Source organism: Boleophthalmus pectinirostris, unplaced genomic scaffold, assembly GCF_026225935.1.
Source record: "Boleophthalmus pectinirostris isolate CB_2022bp ecotype Guang Dong unplaced genomic scaffold, ASM2622593v1 HiC_scaffold_12, whole genome shotgun sequence".
Classification (NCBI taxonomy): Eukaryota; Metazoa; Chordata; class Actinopteri; order Gobiiformes; family Gobiidae; genus Boleophthalmus; species Boleophthalmus pectinirostris.
Window position 1 is genome coordinate 39,051,948 of NW_026571018.1, and position 23,017 is coordinate 39,074,964.

Consider the following 23,017-nt stretch of genomic DNA (forward strand, 5'->3'; position numbering starts at 1 on the left):
AAACACCACTCGGGTTCAGATCGGGGAGGCCGTTCCTCCCAATCACCCCTCTCCAAGTGTCACTGTCGTTGCCCACGTGGGAGTTGAAGTCCCCCAGTGGAACAACGAAGTCCCCAGTCGGTGCACTGTCCAGTACCCCTCCCAGGGACTCCAAGAAGGTCGGTACTCGAGTACTCTGCACTGCTGTTCGGCCCGTAGGCCGACACAACAGTGAGAGACCTGTCCCCAACCCAAAGGCACAGGGACACGACCCTCTCGTTCACCGGGGTGAACTCCAACACACAGCGGCTGAGCTGTGGGGCAATGAGCCCACACCAGCCCGCCGCCGCTCCCCGCGGCCAACGCCAGAGAAATGGAGAGTCCAACCTCCTTCAAGGAGTTGGGTACCAGAGCCCAAACTGTGCAAAGACGTGAGCCCGACTATATCTAGCCGGTATCTCTCAACCTCCCGCACAAGCTCGGGCTCCTTCGCCCCCAGCGAGGTGACATTTCACGTCGCAACAGCCAGATGCTGTGTGTGCGGACCAGGCTGTCGAGACACCCGTCCCCGACCGCCGCCCAGTCCTCTAAGCACCCGACCCCTATGAACCCCTCTGCAGGTGGTGAGCCCACAGGAGGGTGGACCCACGTCGTCCTTTCGAGCTGAGCCCGGCCCAGCCACCAGGGCACCAGGACCATAAAAACATGACTGACTGAAATTTTAATTCAAGGTCATGGAAAATGTAGGAATGTTTATGGAAAATTTATGGAACACCTTAAGATAAAATCTGTATGAAGCCTGCACAGAGGAGTGTGAAACCTCTGAGAGAAACAAACAAATGTAAGATCAGACTTTTACCTGAACACTTCACCTCCACACCCTGGGAAGAGTAGAATGAATCAAAGCTACATCGTCTCACTGAAGACTTCTTCACACAGTCAGGTGTGAGCCTCCACACACGACTCTCGGCAAAATCATATCTCTGTTCTCCATAAACAGCAGAGCCACAGTCCAGGTCTCTGCACACACCAGCTGTGTGCTCCTGGTCCCAGTGTGTATAGGGCTCCATCACTCGTCCCCACTCTCCTCTGTGTTTCACCTCCAGAGTCCCAGAACAGCGACTGGCTCCTCCCACCAACCTGATTGGCTCTGAACAGACAAGAGACAGAGTGAAGCCCCGCCCCTTTACCTGAGCAGTGAAGTCCCGCCCCTTTACCCTTTACCTGAGCAGTGAAGCCCCGCCCCTTTACCTGACACAAACACACACTCAGTGAGCAGGTTGTGGGTTTGACTCCTGGTCTGTGTGAGTGTGTTGCTAAGTGGTTCTTACCTGCTGAGCTGTTGTTTTCTGCCTGGACCCCTGCACACAGGACCCCTGCACACAGGACCCCTGCACACAGGACCCCTGCACACAGGACCCCTGCACACAAAGAGTTCATGTCACAAAATGGCATCCAAATATGTTCGCTCATCGTTGTGAAAGCAGTAGGTCCGACGCCCTCGGTTCTGCTCACGTCCATCGTCATTGAGCTCTTCGATTACTCACAAACCCAGTGCACGTTTTTGGAGATTACGAGAGTTAACGATCACAATTATGCCGCTGTCATGGCAACGGGCAATACCAGTCTGTTCTATTGGATTGGCATTGAGTGTTTGATAAAGGGAGAGCTCTTCGTGCACCATGTCAAGTGTGCCCTGTGTTTTGGGGTGAACAATAACATGGGCGATGCCACCGTGCCATGTGAGACATGAGTGCCACTTGTTTGGAAAGGGGAGAGAGTGTGTTTGCGTCTGACATTTAGAGAGTAAAAATAAAATCAAAATACACATTTGTAAATTTGAATCATACATTTACATACAAAGTTTGAAAAAACACGAATCCTGTTTTTTTTTTGTTTTAGCCAAATGAATTTCAGTTGTACAAAAATGTGCTCTGATCGATTCTTAAACAAAGTTTGAACCTGCTTTTCTGTTCCCTTCTAGATTTAGTTTTCTATTTATTTATCTTTTAATCCAAATGTTTTCCATAATAATCATCTTAAAACTGACATAAGACATTTATTTTTAAATAAAAATTGCAGATTTTCACCTTTTATTATATTATTTCTGCCTCTTTTTATGTCAAAGTCACAGAGAAGAACTCACCCCAACAGCAGAAGGACAGAAACAGCAACCTGAAGAACAAGTCCAGGAACCAGGACCAAACTAGGACCGAACCGGGATGAACCAGGACCAAACCAGCACCGAACCAGGACCGAACCAGGACCAAACCAGCACCGAACCAGGACTAAACCAGGACTGAGCCAAGATTGAACCATGACTGAACCGGGACAGAACCAGGACTGAATCAGGACCAAACTAGCACCAAACGAGGACTAAACCAGGTCTGAACCAGGACTAAACCAGGTCTGAACCAGGTCTGAAGCAGGACTTTGCGTTTCCTGTTTTTTAACACGTTCTTATCTCTTGATCCTTTGTGGTTTTTCTCGTGAAGACGGAAATATTAAATAAAACTTTGCACTAATAGATCAACATCAGCGAGTGTCATAGCAACCAAAGAGCCAATCAGGAGCCACGAAGGGGAAACCTGCTGCTAACGCCAACAGGAGCCACCTTCATGACATCACGAGGTGGAGCAGAGCGTCACTGAACCATAAAGTTTAACTCAGACGTCGGTGAATGAAAACACAACTCCGGGAAAGTTCCGTGATGTGACTTTAAACGTTGTCGTCGTTTCTGTTGCTCCAAAAATAAAAAAATAAAAATAACATTGATCCTTTTCTGTGAACAGAGGCGCCTCTCCGCAGATCTGACCTGTAGTGCAGAGCTGTAACCTGCTCGTTTCCCTGGTGACAGAGCTTTAATCTACACTGCGGAACATTCTAGACAAAGCAGTGATATTTCCATGGGGATAAGAAGGTGGCACAGATAATACTCCCTACAACTGTACAACAACTCACCCTTATGTAACAGATAATACTCCCTACAACTGTACAACAACTCACCCTTATGTAACAGATAATACTCCCTACAACTGTACAACAACTCACCCTTATGAAACAGATAATACTCCCTACAACTGTACAACAACTCACACTTATGAAACAGATAATACTCCCTACAACTGTACAACTCACTCTTAGGTAACAGATAATACTCCCTACAACTGTACAACTCACTCTTAGGTAACAGATAATACTCCCTACAACTGTACAACTCACCTTTATGTCACAGATAATACTCCCTACAACTGTACAACTCACCCTTATGTCACAGATAATACTCCCTACAACTGTACAACTCACCCTTATGTCACAGATAATACTCCCTACAACTGCACAACTCAACTTTATGGAACAGATAATACTCCCTACAACTGTACAACAACTCACCCTTATGTAACAGATAATACTCCCTACAACTGTACAACTCATCCTTATGTCACAGATAATACTCCCTACAACTGCACAACTCAACTTTATGTCACAGATAATACTCCCTACAACTGTACAACTCACCCTTATGTCACAGATAATACTCCCTACAACAGTACAACAACTCTGCCTTATGTAGCAGATAATACTCCCTACAAATAAAGCAGAATTATGTAAATATAAATGTACAAGTCCAAATAAATGTAATAATAAAAATATTTGTCTTTTTTTTTTTTTAAAGATGTGTTGAGGGAAAACAGAGAAAAGACTCAAGAAAGGATCTGTTCTGTGAGTCAAACTCGTGTCAGGCCAAAGGGAAATGCACATTATTTTTCTTTATTTCAGACACAAATTTTATTCTGAAAAACTGTTAAACAGAAACAAACACAAAGGCGACGGACGAGTCCAGAACGTCGATTAAAAAGTCAAAGCAGAGGTTCAAACGAGAGCGTTACTCCTCAAGACCACCAGAGGGCGACACGACACAACAAGACACACAGGCCCACAACACAGGACTAAACCAGGACTAAACCAGGTTTAAAACAGGACTAAAATAAGACTAAACCAGGACTAAAACAGGACTAAAATAAGACTAAACCAGGACTAAAACAAGACTAAATTTAGTCCTGGTTTAGTCCTAGTTTTGTCCTGGTTTAGACCCGGTTTAATCTTAGTTCAACTCTGGTTGAGTTCTGGTTTAGACCTACTTCAGTACTGGTTTAGAACTCCTTAAACCTAGTTTAGTCCTGGTTTAGTCCTGGTTTAGACCTGGTTTAGTCCTGGTTTAGACCTGGTTTAGTCCAACAGTGTCCCTTAACGTAACCCCAAAATTACGTAAATAAATTTGGTTTTATTTTGCGTTCCGGAAGTGACCGGACACACTTCCGGCGAAAAACTTCGCCTTTTATTTTGACGTCGCCAGCCTCCAGTTTTATTTTGACGCGTCGCCCGGAAGTCCCGCCGCGTCCTTCACGTCCTCCGCGCTTGACGCTCCTCCTCCCGCCGCCGCCGCCGCCGACGCCGCCGCCGCCGCCGCCGAGTCCCGCTGCCGCCGCTCCGTGCGCGTGTGGACGGAAGAACGCACCGCCCCGAGCCCCGCGGAACATGCCCCGCAGCCGCCGGTGAAGGCCTCCAGAGTGTCCGGGCGGGAGACGCAGCACGGATCCGGCCCGGTGTGCGCACGATCCCCGCCAGGATGTGGAAAGTTTTGGCTACGAGCGGTGCCGTAGTTTTCCCCGGTCTGTTCTGGGCTCTCCGGAGGGTCCTGCCGCGCGTGTTCCGCCGCTGGAGCGATGCGGACGTGGTGCTGGTCAGCGAGAGGTAAGAACGACAAAACAAACGCGAAAAAATAAATAAACCGCACGGAAAAGACGCGTCCGATCGGAGCTTTTCGCATCAGGACCTCGGCGTTTGCACCACGTGGTTTATTCTACGGTGTCGCAGTTGCATTTGGGGTTTAAGCTAGTTTTTTTTTTTTTTTTTTTTTTTTTTTTTTTTTTTTTCGGCTTGTTGTTTTTTTTCGTCGTCGCGGGACCCGTTAGCCCGACCGAGCCACGCGCCTTCGCCCCCGTTTCTGCTGCCGATGCGCTTTTCGTGGGATGCTCCGCGCGCGCCGGACCGTGGGAACGAAAACACGTAACACGTAAGCGTAAAAGCCCGGCGCGGTGCGTGGTTCGGGGGTTCGGGGTCCCGCAGGTCCCGGAGATGTTTGGACCTGCGGGAAGTTTTTTGTAGGTTTTCGGGATTTGCGCAGTTGTCGGTTTGTTCCACTTACTCCAAAAACATCAGCGTCGGCGGTCATATGCCCCGAACCACGTGACTCCGCCCTCTGGACCAAGTTCTGTCTCCAGACCTGGTTTAGACCTGGTTTAGTCCTGTTTGAGTCCTGGTTTAGACCTGTGTTAGTCTTAGTTTAATTCTGGTGTAGTCCTGTTTTAATCCTGGTTTGATTCCCGGTTTCAGTCCTGTTTGAGTCCAGTTTCAGTCCTGCTTTACTCCTGCTTTAGTCCTGGTTTAGTCCTGTTGTAGTCCTGGTTTAGTACTGTTGTAGTCCTGGTTTAGTACTGTTGTAGTCCTGGTTTAGTACTGTTGTAGTCCTGTTTAGTCCTGTTGTAGTCCTGTTGTAGTCCTGTTGTAGTCCTGTTGTAGTCCTGTTGTAGTCCTGTTGTAGTCCTGCTTTAGTCCTGCTTTAGTCCTGGTTCAGTCTTGGTTCAGTCCTGGTTTAGTCCCTGTTTGGTTCCTGGTTTAGTCCTGGTTTAGTCCTGTTGTAGTCCTGGTTTAGTCCTGCTTTAGTCTTGGTTCAGTCTTGGTTCAGTCCTGGTTTAGTCCCTGTTTGGTTCCTGTTTTAGTCCTGGTTTAATCCTAGTTTAGTCCTAGTTTAGATCTGGTTTAGACCTGGTTTAGTCCTTGTTTTAGTCCCTGTTTTAATCCTGGTTTAGTCCTAGTTTTGACCTAGTTTAGACCTGGTTTAGACCTGTTTTAGTCTTTGTTTTAGTTCTGTTTTAGTCCTGGTTCAGTCCTAGTTTAGTCCTGTTTGAGTCCTGTTGTAGTCCTGGTTTAGTTTTGTTTTTGTCCTAGTTTAGTCCTGGTTCAGTCTTGGTTTGGTCCTGGTTTAGTCCTATTTTAGTCCTGTTTTAGTCCTGCTTTAGTCCTGGTTTAGTTCTGTTTAGTCCTAGTTTAGTCCTGGTTTAGTCCTGTTTGAGTCCTGGTTCAGTCCTGGTTCAGATTTTTTTTCATTTGTTTGAAAATCTGTGAGTTTCACAATTTTCAAATCTCCAGATGAGCTGCTTCTCGTGTTTGGAAGAGGATCAACCTGAAAACTCTTAACGTCCCACATGACGCAAAACCGACTGTGTGAGTTTCAGACGAGTTCTGACGCTCGGCCCTCCACAAAAACACACAAAATATTAAAATATGAAAACATAAAAACACAAAAACATAAAAAAAACCCCACAAAACTCAAGAACAAAAACATAAAAACATAAAAAAACATAAAAATATAAAAACATGAAAAACATAAAAAACATAAAAACACAAAAAACTAAAAAAAAAAACAAACATAAAAAACAAAACACAAAAACAAAAAATTCAAAAACATAAAAACTCAAAAACATAAACTCAACAAATACATAAAATAATAGCATAGCATAAAATAAATCAACGTGAACTCTCCAACGAGTCGAACAGAAAATGTATTGTGTGTGTCCTGGTTTAGTCCTGGTTTAGTCCTGGTTTAATCCTGTTTTAGTCCTGTGTCTAATCCAGGTCTAAAATTATCATTTAGTTCTGGTTTAGTCCTGTTTCAGTCCTGTTTTAGTCTTGGTTTTAGGCCTGGTTTAGACTTAGTTAAACCTGGTTTAGTCCTCCTGGTTCAGTTCTGTTTTAGTTCTGTTTTAGTCCTTTTTTAGTCCTGGTTTAGTCCTGGTTTAGTTCTGTGAAGTCCTATTGTATTTTTGAGTCAAGTTACGTCTGTAAATTTGTTTTCGTAATCGTACATTTTCATTTTGGGATTTTAATTCTTGACGTCGTAACTTTTCACTTCGTTTTCTGATTTATAAAAAACAAATGACATTTTCTGTTCGACTCGACTCGATTCGGAGTTTAACGAGATTTATTTCACGCTCAACTACGACAAATATGCACACGAATATTTCTGAAAACTTTCTTACTCCATATTATATATCAGGTTGCGCTGTCCCACCTTGTGATGTCATGAAGTGGTAGTTTTCATGTTGATTTAGCGACTGGACGTTCCTGTTTTCCAGGGACAGTCCCACTTTTGATCCCAGTGTCCCAACAGATTTATACAAAACCACTGATTTGTCCCAGTTTTATACAGAAAATGTCTCTATTTTTTTTTTTTAAACAATTTGTCATTTGTTTTGGTAAAATACAGAAAAACTACTTAAAAAACGACCAAAAAATCAAGAAAATGTGACTAAACTGACTCACATTTTCGTCATGAATGGGCCCAGTGCTGAAAATTCTCCTTAATTACGAATTTGTTTCACAATTTTATTTTTTACCGACTACAACAAACCGGGGTTATCAGTTTTTTTTTGTTTTGTTTTTTAATTTTGAAAACGAGGCGGTCTGTGGTCTGGACTGAAAAGTAAAAGTGCTTTTCTTTACAGTTTGAGACGTTTAATTTGAGAATCCAGTCGAATTTTTTAACAGGTTAAAGATTTACAGTGAATATTTACATCACTAAATATATTGTTTATCGGCAGCTCCAAAACCCCTTTATCTGTTTCATATTGGATTAAAAAAAAAAAAAAAAAAACATAAAAAAACCAAACATAAAAACTCAAAAACATAGAAACACAAAAACATAAAAACACAAAACACAAAAAACTACAAAAACAACAAAACATAAAAAAACAAAAAACAAAAAACACAAAAAACATTAAAAACAAAAACATAAAAACACAAAAAAAAACACAAAAACTTAAAAAAACAAAAACAACAACATAAAAACACAAAAACATAGAAACACAAAAACATTAAAACAAAAACATAAAAACACAAAAACATAGAAAAAACAAAAAAAAACAACAACAGAAAAACTCAAGAACACATAAACTCAGACCTGGACTTGTTTCGTTTCATTCACACGAGTTTTGATTGTTGAAAGTTTTCACAGGAGAGAAATCTGAGCAGATTTGTCTGGAGCTGAGCATAAAATAAATAAACGTGAACTCTCCAACGAGTCGAACAGAAAATGTGTCGTGTGTGTCCTGGTTTAGTTCTGGTTTAGTCCTGGTTTAGTCCTGGTTTAGTCCTGGTTTAGTCCTGGTTTAGTCCATATCGTTCTGGCCCTGATCTTAACCCAAACTTTTATTTCAAAAACAAAGGTATTTTAAGTGTCATGTTGAGAATTACTCACCAAAATTGATGTCAAAGTTTAGTTTTTACTTTTATTTCAAATACTTAACTCCAGACCTGCTCAACCGGTTTGTTCTTGTTTTTAACTTTATTTTTGGTAAAACAAAATAAATAGTTTAATGTAACAATGACAATAATACAATATTAAATAAATAAAATATAATATGTAATTCTGTAAGTCTCTGTGTGTGTGTGTATTGTGTGTGTGCTCTGTGTGTGTGTGTGTATGTGTGTGTGTGTGTGTATTGTGTTGTGTGTGTGCGTGTGTTGTGTGTGTCTGTGTGTGTGTGTGTGTGTGTGTTGTGTGTGTTGTGTGTTGTGTGGGTGTCTGTGTGCGAGTGTGTTTGTGTGTATTGTGTGTGTATTGTGCCTGTCTTAGTATATGTGTTTATGTTGTGTGTGTGTATTGTGTGTGTGTGTGTATTGTGTGTGTGTATTGTGTGTGTGTGTGTGTGTATGTGTGTGTGTGTGTGTGTGTGTGTATTGTGTGTGTGCTCTGTGTGTGTGTGTGTGTGTGTGTGTGTGTGTGTGTGTGCTCTGTGTGTGTGTGTGTGTGTATTGTGCTCTGTGTGTGTGTGTGTGTGTGTGTGTGTGTATTGTGTGTGTGCTCTGTGTGTGTGTGTGTGTATTGTGCTCTGTGTGTGTGTGTGTGTGTATTGTGCTCTGTGTGGTGTGTGTGTGTGTGTATTGTGCTCTGTGTGTGTGTGTGTGTGTGTGTGTGCGTCGTGACATGTGCGTGGTCTAATGTTCTTCTTCCTGTTTAAAGCTCCTCCTCTTCTTCCTCGTTACTTGGTTATTCTAATAAAAGCTCTGAGGACTTTCTCTGCATAAGGAAGTAGCTTTAATCGAAGCGTCTTCTCATAATGGCTCCATCTGCTCCACTCCCTCTTCTCTGCGCCCGCCGCCATAACCATCACCAAATCTCACCGCCCCGAGTCGCCCCGAGTCACCACGCGACAAACATCTGACAGCCGATTTGATGTTCATTGTGTAACACTTCTGTTGGAGTGTCTCATCTGATTTTTTTTTTTTTTTCATTAAACGTATCTCTCTTGCGTTTATTCAATCGCAGGCGTTTTTATGGCTTAAAACGACACGAGCAGCGTTGCCTCTCCATAGATCTGACGTGTAACTGGCCTTGGTGCTGTCACTTTTTTGTCTCCAAGGAGTTTGATAGGTTTAATGCAAAACTGTGGAGCGTTCTGGACAAAGCATCCTGAAGTCTCACCATCCGAGTCCCCGCGAGTCACCATGGTTCACCGCAAGTCCCCAGGGTTCACACGCGAGTCCCCACAGTTCACCACAAATTCATTACGGTTCACTCGCGAGTCCCCACAGTTCACCACAAATTCATCACGGTTCACCCGCGAGGCCCCACGGTTCACCCGCGAGGCCCCACGGTTCACCCGCGAGGCCCCACGGTTCACCCGCGAGTCCTCACGGTTCACCCGTGAGTCCCCACAGTTCACCACAAATTCATTACGGTTCACCCGCGAGTCCCCACAGTTCACCACAAATTCATTACGGTTCACCCGCGAGTCGAAACGAGTCCCCAGGGTTCACCCGCGAGTCCAAACGAGTCCCCAGGGTTCACCCGCGAGTCCCCAGGGTTCACCCGCGAGTCCAAACGAGTCCACACAGTTCACCCGCAAGTCCTCTCGAGTCCCCGCGGTTCACCTCGAGTCACCACAGTTCATCGTGATACATAAAATAAAACTCTCATGTTTATTTGGGTTTTCCTGATACACACACAACACACACACACACACACACACTATACACACACACACACACTATACACACACACACACACTATATACACACACACTATACACACACACACACACACTATACACACACTATACACACACAATATACCCTATACACACACACACACACACACACTATACACACACATATTTGTTCTTGAGCTCGTTTAACAGTCGCTCCATTGTGAGTGGAAAATGCCTCCGCTCTTTGAAGCTATTGTGAAAAAATCATTTCATTTGCTCCGACAGTCGAGACGCTGAACTTTGTGCCAGTGTTTTTTTTTTTTCTTTTTTTTTTCTTCTGTGGATAGGCCCAGTAATTACCGACACACCAACCCGAAACCAGGTCAGCCCGTGGCGTTCTGACAGGAGAATTCCAACAGGTTTTTGACCCGTCCTCTCGTTCAGTGTTAAAATCCTCCCTCCAAAACGCAGCTCCACTGTGTTTTTAAACTCCACGCAGCTTCACTAGAATCGTTTGGATCGTTTGAAGAGTTTCTCAAACACGTGAATGAAACAAAACAAAAAACACAACTCCAGAATCCGATTGTCGTTCGTTCATTTGTTTTTCAAAATAAAACCAAAAATAAGAAAACGAAAAAATTTAAATTTTCTTCACTATTTGTCTCCAAAACCAAAATGAAAAAAAAAACAAAAAAACGATAACGACCGTTTCCCGTTTACATGACTTAAACTGCGATGCCGGACTTTTGCGCCTGGTTCAGTCCTGGTTCAGTCCTGGTTCAGTCCAGGTTCAGTCCTGGTTCAGTCCTGGTTTAGTTTTGGTTTAGTCCTGGTTTATTCCTGGTTTTGTACTTTTGGTTTAGTCTTGGTTCAGTCCTGGTTCAGTCCTGGTTTAGACTTGGTTTAGTCCTGGTGGTTTACACTTGGTTTCGACTTGGTTTAGTCCTGGTTTTGTACTTTTGGTTCAATCCTGGTTCAGTCCCAGTTTAGTTCTGGTTCAGTCGTTATGTTTTTTCATTTTGTTTTTGGAGACAAATAATGAAGATAATTGTAGTTTTTTTTTTCATTTTCTTATTTTTGTTTTTATTTTGATGAACAAACTACTTCCGGCTTGTGGAGTTTTGTTTTTGAGGAGGAGGGTGTCGTCGCAGGAGTCGGTTCAGCGTGAACTCGGGAAAACGCCGCGGTGTTTAATTGGTCCCCGGCCTCTCCGTGTTTCCGTTCACTCCAGCGCTCCGACGCACTCAGCCGCCGGAATATCGCTCATTTTCTGAAGCTCAGTGAAGGGAGCGTGCAGCGGTCGTGGGCCACGTCGTCGTGGCCCCGGGGCCCGGAGGCGGAGGAGCGCGGTGCGGTTCACGTGCCGCGCTTTGATTGGACGGTAGGAGGTCAGCTGTCAGGGTCGGCGAGCGCGGCGCCTGAGACGAGCCCGGGGAACACAGACCTCTTATCATCATCACTACCAGTGATGGGGAGTAACAGATTACAAGTACTAGAGTAATGTAATCAGAGTACAAACTGTATTCAGTTACAGTTACTGTTTCAGTGAGTGGTAATTGGATTACAGTTACTTGGTTGAAATAAATGGATTACACGGTGGGATTTTCCTGTTTTCACATTTTGGGCCAAATCCCTTTTTTGTTTTTTTTTGCTGGAAAATAAACCAGGACTAAACCAGGTCTAAACTAGATCTAAACCAGGTCTAAAACCAGGTCTCAATCAGGTCTAAACCAGGTCTAAACCAGAACTAAACCAGGACAAAAACCAGGCCTAAACTAGATCTAAAAACAGGACTAAAACAGGACTAAAACAGGATTTAACAGGACTAAATCATGCTGCGCGAACGTGTCTCCTCCTCTTCTATCAATAATGGTCTGGGACCAGGGCGGGACCAGACCGGAACCAGACCGGGACCAGACCGGGACCAGACCGGGACCAGACCGGACCAGACCGGGACCAGACGGGACCAGGGCGGGACCAGGGTGGACTCCGAGCTTTGACTCCGAGCCTCCGCAGGGTCCAAGCCCCAGCTTCGAGTTCCGGCCCTGCCATGGGCTCTGTTGGACCGTGACTGATGGACCAGACCGGAGACCGTGGCCTCCAGTCTGGTCCCCCTCTGGTCCCTGTCTAGTCCTGGTCTGGTCCCGGACCTGGATCAGTTCTGGTTCAGTCTGTATGCGGTGCAAAAGTCCGGGATCGCAGTCACGTAAATGGGAATCCGTTTTTTTCCATTTTTCATTTAAACACAAAATCGAAAACTGAAAAAACAAATCTTTATCCGTTTTTTTTCATTCTGGTTTTGGAGACAAATAATGAAGAAAATTGTTGTTTTTTTGTTTTCTTATTTTTGTTTTTATATTGAAAAATGAATGAACGAACGACACACGGATTCTCATGGCATCCAATAGTACAGACTGGTATTGCCCTGTTGCCGCGAAAGCAGCATAATTGTAATCGTTAACTCTCGTAAACTCCAAGAACGTGCACTGGGTTTGTGAGAAATCGAAGAGGAGCCCACGAGCACTTTCCAGTGACATATATATATATATAACTATAACTATGTCTATCTATATCTATCTATCTATCTATATATATATATATATATATATATATATATATATATATATATATAGAGAGAGAGAGAGAGATATAGTTTTATATATATATATATATATATATATAAAACTATATCTCTCTCTCTCTCTCTCTCTAGATATAGATATAAATTACATATATGTGCTATCATAGGTGGCACTTTATTGTTGTTGTTCTGTTTTTTCTTTTTATTATTATTATTATAGTGATTTAATTTACAGTGGGTCCCTGTAAAGTTTTTCGGTTCACTGGGCCAACAGACGATCAGTGTGTGTTTCTGACAGGAGGACGTGGCTCGTCCATCACCAACGATCAGAACAATCAGAACAATCAGAACAATCAGAACAATCAGAACAATCCTGTCGCTGTGACATTAAACTCATCTGTCAAATATTTATTCAATTACACGTTTTTATCGCTCACAAATGCAGACTGGTTCAGGTTGGTTCTGGTTGGTTCAGGTCGGTTCAGATTTGGTTCTGGTTGGTTCAGGTTGGTTCAGATTGGTTCAGGTCGGTTCAGATTGGTTCTGGTCGGTTCTGGTTGGTTCAGGTCGGTTCTGGTTGGTTCAGGTCGGTTCTGGTTGGTTCAGGCCGGTTCTGGTTGGTTCAGGTCGATTCAGATTGGTTCAGCTTGGTTCAGGTTGGTTCTGGTCGGTTCAGGTTAGTTCAGATTGGTTCTGGTCGGTTCTGGTCGGTTCTGGTTGGTTCAGGTTGGTTCAGATTGGTTCAGTTGGTTCTGGTTGGTTCTGGTTGGTTCAGGTTGGTTCAGGTTGGTTCAGATTGGTTCAGATTGGTTCTGGTCAGTTCTGGTTGGTTCAGGTTGGTTCAGGTTGGTTCAGGTTGGTTCAGGTTGGTTCAGACTGGTTCAGATTGGTTCAGGTCGGTGTGGTATGAGAAGTCCGAGTCCGAACATGTTTTTATGCAAACCAGCAGAGACACTGTAACTGTTTTCGTGGAGCTGCTGAGTGGATTTGCATCTGGTTTTCCTGCTGTTTCCTGCAGTGGAGTTTGTGGTTTGACCTGGTTTGGCTTTGGTTTTGGTTCAGGCGTTGTTTTTGGCACAGACTTTGGTCTGGTCTCTGGTCCGGTCTGTGGTCTCTTGTCCGGTCTGTGGTCTGTGGTCCGGTCTCTGGTCCGGGTTTCTGGTCCGGTCTGTGGTCCAGTCTGTGGTCTAGTCTATGGTCCGGTCTCTGGTCTGTGGTCTGGTCTCTGGTCCGGTCTGTGGTCTGTGGTCCGGTCTTTGGTCCGGTCTCTGGTCCTTTCTGTGGTCCTTTCTGTGGTCTAGTCTATGGTCCGGTCTCTGGTCCGGTCTGTGGTCTGGTCTGTGGTCTCTGTTCTGGTCTGGTCTCTAGTCCGATCTCAGGTCTGTGTTCTGGTTCTGGTCTCTGGTCTCTCTGGTCTCTGGTCCGGTCTCTGGTCTCTGGTCTCTGGTCCGGTCTCTGGTCTCAGGTCTGTGTTCTGGTCCCGCTCTCTCGTTCCGTCGCTCTGTTTTTAGCTCGAGCTAATCCCCGGATTAGCCTTAGCATCTGGTGCTACTTTAGCGTTAGCGCACCTGAAGACGCTGTAACCATGGCAACGCTAACACGCTAACGCTAACCCGCTAACCCCCGCCCTGCCCAAGTCCCCAGTGCTGTTCATCTGGATTATTCTGTGTTAAAGCTGCACTGTGTAACTTTTTGTTTCCATGGATACGTCACTGATCTGTCTGGAATGTTCCGCAGTGTGACTTTAAACAGCTCCACTTTACATTTATTCAGTCACAGGAGGTTTTAGAGCTCAAAAATACCTCGAAAAAACAAAACAAATCAGACGTTGTGACTGTGAGCTAAATCTAAACTCGGACTAAACTCGGACTAAACCGGAACCAAACCAGGACCAAACAGGAACCAAACTGGGTCTAAACCAGGACTAAAACCAGGACTAAACCAGGACTAAACCGGGTCTAAACAGGACTAAAAAGGGACTAAACGTCAAAAATACCCAGAAAAACAAAAACAGACATTGACTGCGAGCTGAGTCGCCTCTCCACAGATCTGACCTGGAACTCGACCTGGTTTGGTCTCCGTGGAGATAGAAAGGTTTAAAGCCGTACTGCGAAACATTCCAGACAAAGTAACAACATCTCTATAGAGGAAAAAGTTCAACAAAAACTTACAAAATGCAGCTTTAGTTTAAAATGCAACAACTAAAGTAAAACTCAATAATTAACTTTTCACTTTTGTGTTTTTGTGCGATGTAAACGTCAATTTTTAGAGATTTTAAGCGTAAACTTTGCATGTCAAATTATAACAAAGATAAAACATATAAATGGTGATAATAAACTCTAAATAAGTTTTAAAAAAAATAACAAGAGACTGGTGTGAAATACGACGTAATTATATAAATGTAAATGTTAGGGACATAACGATATCCAAATCTCTTGGTGCGATATTATCATGATATTTATTTTGATATTTTGCAGAGGCTGATATAACTGTAGATGGGACACTTTTTTACTTTTAAAATATCCTGACAAGATTTTGGTGTGAATTTTGTCTCTTTTTGCCTCACTCTGTTGTCTCTCTGTTTGTCTCACTCTTGTGTCTCACTCTTGTCTCTGTGTTGTCTCACTTTCGTCTTACTCTCGTCTCACTCTCGTCTTACTCTCGTCTCTTCGTTGTGTCTCACTCTCGTCTCTTCGTTGTGTCTCACTCTCGTCTCTCCGTTGTGTCTCACTCTCGTCTCTTCGTTGTGTCTCACTCTCGTCTCTCCGTTGTGTCTCACTTTGTTCTCACTCTCGTCTCTGTTTGTCTCTCCGTTGTGTCTCACTCTCGTCTCTTCGTTGTGTCTCACTCTCGTCTCTCCGTTGTGTCTCACTTTCGTCTCACTCTCGTCTCTGTTTGTCTCTCCGTTGTGTCTCACTCTCATCTCTCCGTTGTGTCTCACTCTCGTCTCTGTTTCTCTCCGTAGTGTCTCACTCTCGTCTCACTCACGTCTTACTCTCGTCTCTTTGTTGTGTCTCACTCTCGTCTCTCTGTTTGTCTCTCCGTTGTGTCTCACTCTCGTCTCTCTGTTTGTCTCTTCGTTGTGTCTCACTCTTGTCTCTTCGTTGTCTCACTCTCGTCTCTCCGTTGTGTCTCACTCTCGTCTCTTCGTTGTGTCTCACTCTCGTCTCAGTTTGTCTCTCCATTGTGTCTCACTCTCGTCTCTCTGTCTCATCTCTCCGTGTGTCTCACTCTCGTCTCACTCTCTCTTGTCTCACTCTGTCTCACTCTGTCTCTGTCGTCTCACTCTCGTCTCACTCTGTCTCTTTGTTGTGTCTCACTCTCGTCTCTCCGTTGTCTCACTCTCGTCTCTTTGTTGTGTCTCACTCTCGTCTCTCTGTTTCTCTCGTTGTGTCTCCTCTCGTCTCACTCTCTTCTCTCTCTCTTGTGTCTCACTCTCGTCTCTTCGTTGTGTCTCACTCTCGTCTCTCCGTTGTGTCTCACTCTCGTCTCATCTCGTTGTGTCTCACTCTCGTCTCTCCGTTGTGTCTCACTCTCGTCTCTCTGTTTGTCTCTCCGTTGTGTCTCACTCTCGTCTCTCTGTTGATCTCTCCGTTGTGTCTCACTCTCGTCTCACTCTCATCTCACTGTTTGTCTCACTCTTGTCTCACTCTCGTCTCCCTGTCGTCTCCCTCTCGTCTCACTCTGGTCTCTTTGTTGTGTCTCACTCTCGTCTCCCTGTCGTCTCCCTCTCGTCTCACTCTGGTCTCTTTGTTGTGTCTCACTCTCGTCTCTCGTCTCTTTGTTGTGTCTCACTCTCATCTCTCCGTTGTGTCTCACTCTCGTCTCTCTGTTTGTCTCTCCGTTGTGTCTCACTCTCGTCTCTCTGTTTGTCTCTCCATTGTGTCTCACTCTCGTCTTACTCTCATCTCTCCGTTGTGTCTCACTCTCGTCTCACTCTAGTCTCTCTGTTGTGTCTCACTCTCGTCTCTCACTCTCGTCTCTTTGTTGTGTCTCACTCTCATCTCTCCGTTGTGTCTCACTCTCGTCTCTCCGTTGTGTCTCACTCTAGTCTCTTTGTTGTGTCTCACTCTCGTCTCACTCTCGTCTCCCTGTCGTCTCCCTGTCGTCTCACTCTAGTCTCACTCTGGTCTCTCTGTTTGTCTCTCCGTTGTGTCTCACTCTCGTCTCACTCTCGTCTCCCTGTCGTCTCCCTCTCGTCTCACTCTGGTCTCTGGTCTCTGTGTTCTCAGGCTGGTGTCCTCGGTCCACGCGCTCATGGCGACCGCCGCCGGAGTGATCATCGTGGCGTCGTGTTGGAACAACGTCATCCACGACAGGTGAGCACACGGAGCCTCTGAGACGTCAGGAACCATCTCTCCGAGTTCTTAAAACATTTCTCAAGTTTTAAAATCTGCTTCTTTGGACGTAAAACCACCGTGTTGAAGGTTTTAGTTAAACCTTCACCGTGTCTGTGAATTTTAAAAGCTGCACTGTGTAACTTTTCTGCTGGAGGCTCCGTTAAAATGTTTTTGTCCGTGGAGATGTTCTTGTGTTGTCTGGAATGTTCCACAGTGTGGCATTAAACCTTTCTATCTCCACTGGGACCAAACCAGACCAAGTTCCAGCTCAGATCTGTGGAGAGGCGACTCAGCTCGCAGTCACAATGTCTGTTTTTGATTTTATAGGGATTTTTGAGGTTTAGTCCCTATTTAGTTCGGTTTTAGACCCGGTTTTAGACCCGGTTTAGTCCTGGTTTAGTCCTGGTTTTAGTCCTGGTTTAGTCCTGGTTTTAGTCCTGGTTTAGACCCGGTTTTAGACCTGGTTTAGTCCTGGTTTTAGTCCTGGTTTAGTCCTGGTTTTAGTCCTGGTTTAGACCCGGTTTTAGACCCGGTTTAGACCTGGTTTTAGACCTGGTTTTAGATCTGGTTTTAGACCCGGTTTTAGACCTGGTTTAATCCTGGTTTTAGACCCGGTTTAGTTTCCTGGTTTAGACCCGGTTTAGACCGGTTTAGTCCTGGTTTTAGTCCTGGTTTAGACCCGGTTTTTTAGACCTGGTTTAGAGTCCTGGTTAGTTGGTTTAGACCCGGTTTTATTGTTGTGTCTGGAATATTCCACAGTGCGGCATTAAACCTTTCTATCTCCACGGAGACCAAACCGGAGGCAGTCACAGGTCAGATCTGCGGAGAGGCGACGCCGCTCACACTCACAATGTCTCTGTGTGTGTTTCTAGATGTTTCTAATCTTCTGATAAATGTAAAGTGGATCTGTTTAAAGTCACAGTGTGGAACATTCCGGACCGAGCGGGGACTTGAATATCTCAAACACGTGAAGTTCAGATTTGAAACGGGCCTTTGTGAAGCGTCTGAAACTCGAGGCGGGTCACGTGCGTCTGCGGCGGCGGCTCTGAGGCCAAACTCTGTGCACTTCAGCAAAACGACCGGCTCCAGACCCAGACCAGGATCACGGTCCCAGAGGGTCTTTAGGTCTTTTCAAAATAAAAACAAAACGAAAAAAAACCAAAAACAACTCTTATTACGACTACATTATTTGTCTCCAAAACCCAAATGAAAAAACAGATAATAACAGAATTTGATTTTTTTGTTTTTGATTTTGGGTTTAAATGAAAACTGAACCAGGACTGAAACAGGACTAAAACTGGATTAAAACTGGGCTAAACCAGAACTAAACCAGGACTAAAACTGGGCTAAACCAGGACTAAAACTGGGCTAAACCAGGACTAAACCAGGACTAAACCTGGACTAAACCTGGAAATAAAATGGGACTAAAACTGGACTAAAACTAAAACTAGACTAAACCAGGACTAAAACTGGGCTAAACCAGGACTAAAACTGGGCTAAACCAGGACTAAACCAGGACTAAAACTGGGCTAAACCAGGAACTAAACCAGGACTAAAACTGGGCTAAACCAGGAACTAAAACCAGGACTAAAACCAGGACTAAACCAGGACTAAACCAGGACTTAAACTGGACTGAACCCGGACTGAACCAAGACTGAACAAGGACTAAAATAGGACTGAACCTGGACTGAATCTGGACTAAACCAGGACTAAAACTGGACTGAGACCAGGACTGAGACTGGTTCAGTTCTGGTTCAGTCTGTTTTTTTTGTTTTTTGTTTTTTTTCCATTTTTCATTTCAATGCAAAATCAAAAACTGAAAAAATTATTATTTTTTTTTTCTTTTTAACATTTGAAAAACTTTCACTTGTTGTTGAATTTTTGCTTATTTGAGATTATCAGTTGTAATAATTTTACTCCATAATGAAATAGTTTTTTTTTTTTTTTTTGGCCTCGTGTTTTTTTACTGTTGATAATTTCATGTTGATAATAAACAGATAAAAAGTTGTTGATGCAGCGACTCGGTGAGCAGCTGTTGGACGTTCGCCAGAGAAGAGCCAGCAGTTTTTCCACTGGTCAAACCTGACACTGAGATCTTTTTACGAGGACTAGACTAATTATTTTTTAAATTTGAAAAATCTCTGATTAACGGTTTTAGACCGGCGATGTCGTTTACAAAACCAGCAAATATGTTTAATAAAACCACACGCGACTTTCCACTGGTAAAACGTACAAACTTACTTTTTATTCCTTTGAAAGATAAGACTTTTTTTTTTTCTTTTGAGGCAATAAGGATAGTTTTAGTTTATTTACACACTTGATATTTTGCACTTTTGTAGCTAAGGCCTTAAATAAAAAAAAAAAAAAAAAGTTTGTCCAAAAAGTAGTTTCTACATGTTCGTGTTTGTATGAAAGAGTGTGAATTTTATTCATCATGATTTTATTCCCAAACCAAGAAAAAAGTGACACGTATAAAATACATTGTGTGTATATACACACACACACACACACACACACACACACACACACACACACACACACACACACATATAAAATCACACACAGTTTTCTGTATTTTGGCATGCATCAGATTAGTCAAAAATTGTGATAGTCCTGGTTTAGTCCTGGTTTAGTCCTGGTTTAGTTCTGGTTTAGTCCTGGTTTAGTCCTGGTTAGTCCTGGTTTAGTCCTGGTTTAGTCCTGGTTTAGATCTAATTGGTCAAATGTAGAGACACTGGGACATTTCTTGTATAAACTGGGACAGATCAGTGTGTTTGTATAAATCTGTGGGGACGGGGGGGACACAGTCTGGACCAGTCCAGTGTCCCGGTCCAGTGTCCCGGTCCAGTGTCCCGGTCCAGTGTCCCGGTCCAGTGTCCCGGTCCAGTGTCCCGGTCCAGTGTCCCGGTCCAGTGTGGACGCTCGGACCAAAGGAACCGGAGCCCGAGAGGAGCTTTACAAACGAGGTCAGGGAGGCTCACGGGGAGGCAGCGGCGCCGGGGCTTTAGTGTGTGTGTGTGTGTGTGTGTGTGTGTGTGTCTGTGTGTGTGTGTCTGTGTGTGTGTGTGTGTGTGTGTGTCTGTGTGTGTGTGTCTGTGTGTCTGTGTGTGTGTGTGTGTGTGTGTGTGATAAGCCTCGTGTGCGTCCGTCAGGAGACACACAACTGAGCAACGGCGCTAATCTGTTTGTGGGCAAAGGGGGCGGGAGGGGGGGCAGAAGGGGGCAGAGGGGGGTGGGGGCAGGGGAGGGGCAGGGGGAGGGGCAGATTAGCGAGCGGCGCTGACTCAGGATTAGCCGGGTGTCAGTCACGCGGGGGGGGGGGGGGGGACGGGAAGTGCTCGAGTCCAGAAACCCCAGACTCACAGAGAAGTGCTTTACAAAGTGAAACGTGGACGAGAGAACAAACTGAACAAACTGAACAAACCAAACGTGAAACTGACACAATCTGCTTCTGTTCACAAAGTCTGTGTGAGAACGAAGATAAAAAACAGACGAAAGATTTATCTAATCTAAAAAGTCCAGGACTAAAACATGTCGAAACCAGGACTAAACCAGGACTAAACCAGGACTAAACCAGGTCTAAACCAGGTCTAAACCAGGACTAAACCAGGTCTAAACCAGGACTAAACCAGGTCTAAACCAGGTCTAAACAGGTCTAAACCAGGTAAACCAGGTCTAAACCAGGACTAAACCAGGTCTAAACCAGGGCCTAAACCAGGTCTAAACCAGGTCTAAAACTAAACCAGGTCTAAACCAGGTAAACCAGGTCTAAACCAGGTCTAAACCAGGTCTAAACCAGGCCTAAACCAGGCCTAAACCAGGTCTAAACCAGGTCTAAACAAGGCCTAAACCAGGAGTAAACCAGGTCCTAAACCAGGTCTAAACCAGGTCTAAACCAGGTCTAATTCAGCACTAAACCAGGTCTAAACCAGGTCTAATTCAGCACTAAACCAGGTCTAAACCAGGTCAGGACTAAACCAGGTCTAAACCAGGTCTAAACCAGGTCTAAACCAGGCCTAAACCAGGTCTAAACCAGGTCTAAACCAGGTCTAATTCAGGACTAAACCGGGCCTAAACCGGGCCTAAACCGGGACTAAGGAATCACTGATCTCGACTGGACTAAAGATAAAAGGAGATGTTCACTTGAAAACCACCACTTGATGACATCACGAGGTGGAGCAGGGCGTTTGGGGCTCTGATTGTGATGTTTTTGAGGAGGAACATGTTTTAAACGTCTCAGGCGTCGGCTCGTGTGTGTCCAGGTCCTCACTTTTCCTCTCTCTGTGTGTGTTTCTTTCAGACACCGACTCGCCACGGACTTCGTCATCTACTACGGCGTCCCGTACATGACCTACGACATCCTCGCCATGTACCTCAGCCACTACCACCGCTTCCGGGTCAAAGGGCACGAGGAGTACAAGCGGCACTCGCTCCGGACGGTCGCCTCGTTCCTGCGGAGGGAGTTTCTCCTGGTGCTTCATCACATCGCGCTGCTGACCGTCCTGCTGCCCGTCACTCTGGTACCACACTCAGAAAACACACTCACGCGCTGCACGGTTTTAAACGACGTAAACATGATTCATGTCGTTATTGTCCAAAGATAAAGCTCCTACCGTTTTTATCGAACTATAGTTTGTGCGTTCGTGCGTTTGTGAGTTTGAGTTTGTGCGTTTTTGCGTTCGTGAGTTCATGCGTTCATGAGTTTGTGAGTTCGTGAGTTCGTGCGTTCGTGAGTTTGTGAGTTCGTGCGTTCGTGAGTTCGTGAGTTCGTGAGTTCGTGAGTTCGTGAGTTTTGTGCGTTCGTGAGTTTGAGTTTGAGTTTGAGTTTGTGCGTTCGTGAGTTCGTGAGTTCGTGAGTTCGTGCGTTCGTGAGTTCGTGAGTTTGAGTTTGTGAGTTTGTGAGTTTGTGCGTTTGTGAGTTTGTGCGTTTGTGAGTTTGTGCGTTTGTGAGTTTGTTGTTTGTGAGTTGTGAGTTTGTGAGTTCGTGAGTTCGTGCGTTTGTGAGTTTGTGCGTTTGTGAGTTTGTGCGTGAGTTCGTGCGTTTGTGCGTTTGTGCGTTTGTGCGTTTGTGCGTTCGTGAGTTCTGCACGGTTTTAAACGACCGCCGAGCAAGTCCTGACGTAAACATGATTAATGTTGGGCAAGTTACTTTAAAACTGTAAACTGTTATTTGTGACTTACTTCTGTCATTTCAAAGTAATTCGTTACTTTCAGTATTACTGTATTTAAAATGTCAGGCCTTACATGACTATTACATTACTTTAAGTTACTCTCACCAAAATAACTGCCAAGATGCAGAATTTTTGCGCCGTATATGAACTGAACCAGGACTAAACCAGGACTGAGCCAGGACTATAACAGGACTAACCTCGGATTGATTCCAGGACTGAAGAGGAGGACTAAAACAGGACTAAACCGGGTCTAGTTCAGGTCTAAACCGAGTCTAGTTCAGGTCTAAACCGAGTCTAGTTCGGGTCTAAACCGGGACTAGACCAGGACTAAACCGGGTCTAATTCAGGACTAAACCAGGACTAAACCAGAACTGACCCAAGTCTCAACCAGGTCTAAACAGCGTGGAGTTCTGTGTCGGTCCTTTCGCCCGCGGTCACCTGACGGTCTACACGGGCGTCTCCGGCGTTTCACCGCTGCTGATATCGCGGTGAATTTAGCGAATTTGTATGAAGAAAAACCCACCACTTCAGTCCAGGTTAAAAAAGCAACATGACGCGCGTTACTCACATTTGTACCGACTAAAATATTACTATTTTTTCCCTGTAATGCCGAACATTACTGCGTTACAGCAAAAAGCAACGCATTACTGTAATTCGTTACGTTTATAACACGTTACTCCCAACACTGACCTGATTAATGTCGTTATTGTCCAAAGATAAAGCTCCTACTGTTTTTATCGGACTATAAGTCGCACTTTCATAGCATTTTATAAGAGTTCTAAGTATCGAAAAAGTGAGTTTACCGAACAAAAAGTGTCATTTAAAAAAAAAAAAAACACCTCTAAAATAAACGCGGCTCCTGCTTTAGTTATAATTATAAGCTTTAGTTTTAAT

General features: G+C 44.4%; 2 protein-coding genes across 2 annotated transcripts in view; one reads left to right on the plus strand and one right to left on the minus strand.

Moving 5' to 3' along the window:
- LOC129407530 (CD5 antigen-like) overlaps nt 1-1,387 on the minus strand; it is a 303,815-nt gene extending 302,428 nt beyond the window's left edge. The window contains 2 exon segments of the mRNA XM_055148978.1: nt 839-1,129; nt 1,311-1,387. Of these exon segments, the coding sequence (XP_055004953.1) occupies nt 839-1,049 (211 nt within the window). The 5' untranslated portion in view covers nt 1,050-1,129; nt 1,311-1,387.
- Nucleotides 1,388-4,439: 3,052 nt separating this feature from the next.
- Nucleotides 4,440-23,017, plus strand: part of tlcd3a (TLC domain containing 3A) — a 45,942-nt gene continuing 27,364 nt past the window's right edge. Inside the window, exons 1-3 of the mRNA XM_055149007.1 lie at nt 4,440-4,734; nt 16,845-16,931; nt 21,253-21,472. Coding sequence (XP_055004982.1) covers nt 4,610-4,734; nt 16,845-16,931; nt 21,253-21,472 — 432 coding nt within the window. The 5' untranslated portion in view covers nt 4,440-4,609. The remainder of the gene's footprint in view (nt 4,735-16,844; nt 16,932-21,252; nt 21,473-23,017) is intronic.